The following is a 3,085-nucleotide window of genomic DNA, read 5'->3' on the forward strand; positions in this document are numbered from 1 at the left end:
AGTGCTGTGGCATCATAGCTCACAGCAACCTCCAACTCTTGGGCTTAAGTGATTCTCTTGCCTCAGCCTCCCAAGTAGCTGGGACTACAGGTGCCTGCCAGAACACCTGGCTATTTTTTGGTTATAGTTGTCATTATTGTTTAGCAGGCCGGCTGGGCTTGAACCCACCACCTATGGTGTATGTGGCTGGCACCCTACTCACTGAGCCATAGGCACCGAGCCCGTTCTCCCCCTTTCACAGTAATGAGCCCTGTGTCTTTGCTGGGCATGCAGCCACCCAGGGCAAAGATGGCCCCTCCAGGCCCCTAGCCTACTGCTGATCACATCAGCTCACCACCAGTCAAAGGGGCTGAGAGTGCTGGCCCTGGGAAACCAGAGGAGTATTTTGAAAGGAGGAACATTTCTGCGTTTTTGCTCCATCCCCCTCGGAATGTGGGGGAAGGAGGCACACCAGCACTGCAAAGGGCCAGGTGGGAAGCCACACATAGAACAGAGCAGCTCTCACTTGGGAGTCCCCGTGTCTGTGAGTTAGCTCAGCCTCCACAAAGGTGCCTCTGCTCTTAGAAGCCCTGGGCTTAGCCTTTGCTCTTGTGGTCATGGCTGAACCAAATCCTCAGCACATCAGGACTTTCTGCTCCACCCTTTCCTCTCCACTTCACAAGCCCCACTGCCTGGAGCCTGGGGCCTCCACTCAGAGGCAGCAGAACACAGAGTACAGAGGAGGCCTCTCCCTGCCTGACCTCATGGCCTTTGCAGTGGTCAGTTTCCTTCAGTACAGTGGGCCAGGGATGCAGACCCTGTCATGGGATGGAGGCTGTAGTGCCACCTGCCTCCCGCTGCTCACCGTACTTCTGCTTGAGGAACAGTGACGACCCACAGCACTGCAGCTCCCCCTTGGCCATGATGGCAATGCGGTCCCCCAGTAGGTCAGCCTCCTCCATAAAGTGGGTGGTCAGCAGGATGGTGCGGTCACTTTTCTGCTGCTGAAGAAGGTCCCAGATGGCTCTCCTAGAGATGGCATCCATGCCTGAGGTGGGCTCATCCAGTATCAACACCTGGAGGGTAGAGGCACAACCTCATGACAATGGCAGAGCCATGGTGCCTAGGCCATGGTCAAAGGGCCAGCAGCCAGCCCAGGCCAAGCAAGACCTTGAGCTGGAGGCCTCTAGGACCCGCCAGCCCTGGTACCTTGGAGCCTGCTATGAGGGCGATGCCAATGGAGAGCTTGCGCTTCATCCCCCCACTCAGGAACCTGCTCCGGGAGGCCCACTTGTCCTCCAGACCGAGGATGTGCAGCATCTTCTTGACTTCTTCAGGGCACTTCTGGCGCGATAAGCCTTTCAGCTGAAACAACAGGGGGGAGGGGAAGACGGAGCAGTGGCCCCTGGTCCACAAGAAGCCTTCCCTTGCCTGCTGGACTCAGAGCTTGGCTTCTGTCCCCCACCCCTGGCTCCCTGGAATAGCTTCTCTGAATGGATTCAGGGCTGCTTGGACATGTCCATAACGAAACAGCCCCCTACCTCATGTCCTGGTCACCCTGACTCACCTGAGCGTAGAAATAAAGATGTTCTACAACTGTGAGGTTGTCAAACAAGATGTCATGCTGGGGGCACAGACCCAAGCTCTTCCGGATCTGAACCATGTCTTGGGAAATTTCATACCCACTGATATACGCCTGTCCACTGGTAGGGGGAAAGAGACCTGGGTACGAATAGGAGACCCCGCAAATCAGCATGAAAATCTTACTCATCAGCACAAAGTGTAATGACCCCCTCCCCTCAGTCCCATGGCTCCTGTTTCACTCAGGGGCCCGCCCACGAGACAGAAAGTACTAGGAACCTCCACTGCCCCCCATAGTGGGCTGTGCTGGGCTTTCAGCTAGGATAGCAGGAGACAGAAGAGGGATGGGAGGCCCTGCTGCCAGCATGCACAGGCCCGTTAGGATGAGAACCGCATGTGCACGCTCACTCATACCAGTAACTCACACTCCCAAAGCCCATGCCCCAGATCCCAGATCCATGCTATTGCCAGATGTCCAGTCCTCAGGGAAGACAAAGTGAGAGTCCAGGTTTGAGTCAACAGAACCAATAAGGCGGGACTGCTCCAGTGGCCTAAGAGTGGCCTCATATTTCTACTTATCTCACCAAGTTCAGACACTTACAGGCAGAGGCAGGAAGAGGGGGCATTCGAGTGCTCCCTGAGTAGGCCCTGGGGCTGAAGCCGGGGTAAGGGCATCTCTCTCCTTTGTGACTGGCCTTGAACTAGTGCTGAGGGCTGCCAATCAGTCTCAGGTGGGTATGCGGCTGCCCCACCCCTCACCTGTGAGCATGGACAGGGTGGTGGTCTTCCCTGCACCGTTGTGGCCTAGCAGGACAGTGATCTGCCCCTCATACAGGTTCAGGTTCAGGTCTTTGACAGCCGCTTTGTCCTTATTCCCCACTCTGAACACCTGCAGGAAGGGCAGATAGATGGGTTAGTCTCAGTATCCACAGGCTTTCCCCATCCCCTGCTTGACCACCACAGGACACCAAGCCCAGTCTATGAATTGGCATGCAGAGAGGAGACATTTTGGGCAGAGGCAGCTTCCAGCTACTCCCCTCCTGTCTTCCCCCACCCTGACATAATCCTACAACACCCTTGGTTTCTTTGCAGGAGGCCCAAGAGGCTGGGGTATGGCTTTAGAACACCCATGTACCCATGTACAACACTTCTCAAGAAGCTGTAAGAGGTGAAGCCAGGACAGCATGTCTGCTGGGGACATGCACAGAACCCTGGCCAGAGAGCAGCCAAGGGAGCCCTACCCTCCTTCACCAGATGCTCAGGAGCCTCCAGTGGCCAGACCAGCCCTTCCCCTATCCTTTCCCCACAGGGAGATACCACCTTGGACAGATGCTTGATCTTGATTCCAGCCACCAGGTCTTCTGGCTCAGCTTCAAAGTACTCTGTCCCAAGTACTTTTTCAGGGTCGCTGTCTTCTTCCTCTTTCCCTATGACTGTCCTTGGGTTCCCACACCAATATGAGGGCTGTGGTAGAAGGCAGATAAGTGTCAGACATTTTGTGTCAGTTCATTCTTTTTTTTTTTTT

The 3,085-nt window shown here is 55.4% G+C and overlaps 1 protein-coding gene across 1 annotated transcript in view; it reads right to left on the bottom strand.

The window, feature by feature from the left end:
* Nucleotides 1–3,085, bottom strand: part of ABCA3 (ATP binding cassette subfamily A member 3) — a 69,488-nt gene that overhangs the window by 22,032 nt on the left and 44,371 nt on the right. Inside the window, exons 12-16 of the mRNA XM_023513833.1 lie at nucleotides 2,881–3,024; nucleotides 2,320–2,449; nucleotides 1,547–1,701; nucleotides 1,189–1,344; nucleotides 845–1,055 (exon numbers count right to left, since the gene is read on the bottom strand). Coding sequence (XP_023369601.1) covers nucleotides 845–1,055; nucleotides 1,189–1,344; nucleotides 1,547–1,701; nucleotides 2,320–2,449; nucleotides 2,881–3,024 — 796 coding nt within the window. The remainder of the gene's footprint in view (nucleotides 1–844; nucleotides 1,056–1,188; nucleotides 1,345–1,546; nucleotides 1,702–2,319; nucleotides 2,450–2,880; nucleotides 3,025–3,085) is intronic.

This window comes from Otolemur garnettii, unplaced genomic scaffold (assembly GCF_000181295.1).
Source record: "Otolemur garnettii isolate 467f Iridium unplaced genomic scaffold, OtoGar3 scaffold00044, whole genome shotgun sequence".
Taxonomy (NCBI): Eukaryota; Metazoa; Chordata; class Mammalia; order Primates; family Galagidae; genus Otolemur; species Otolemur garnettii.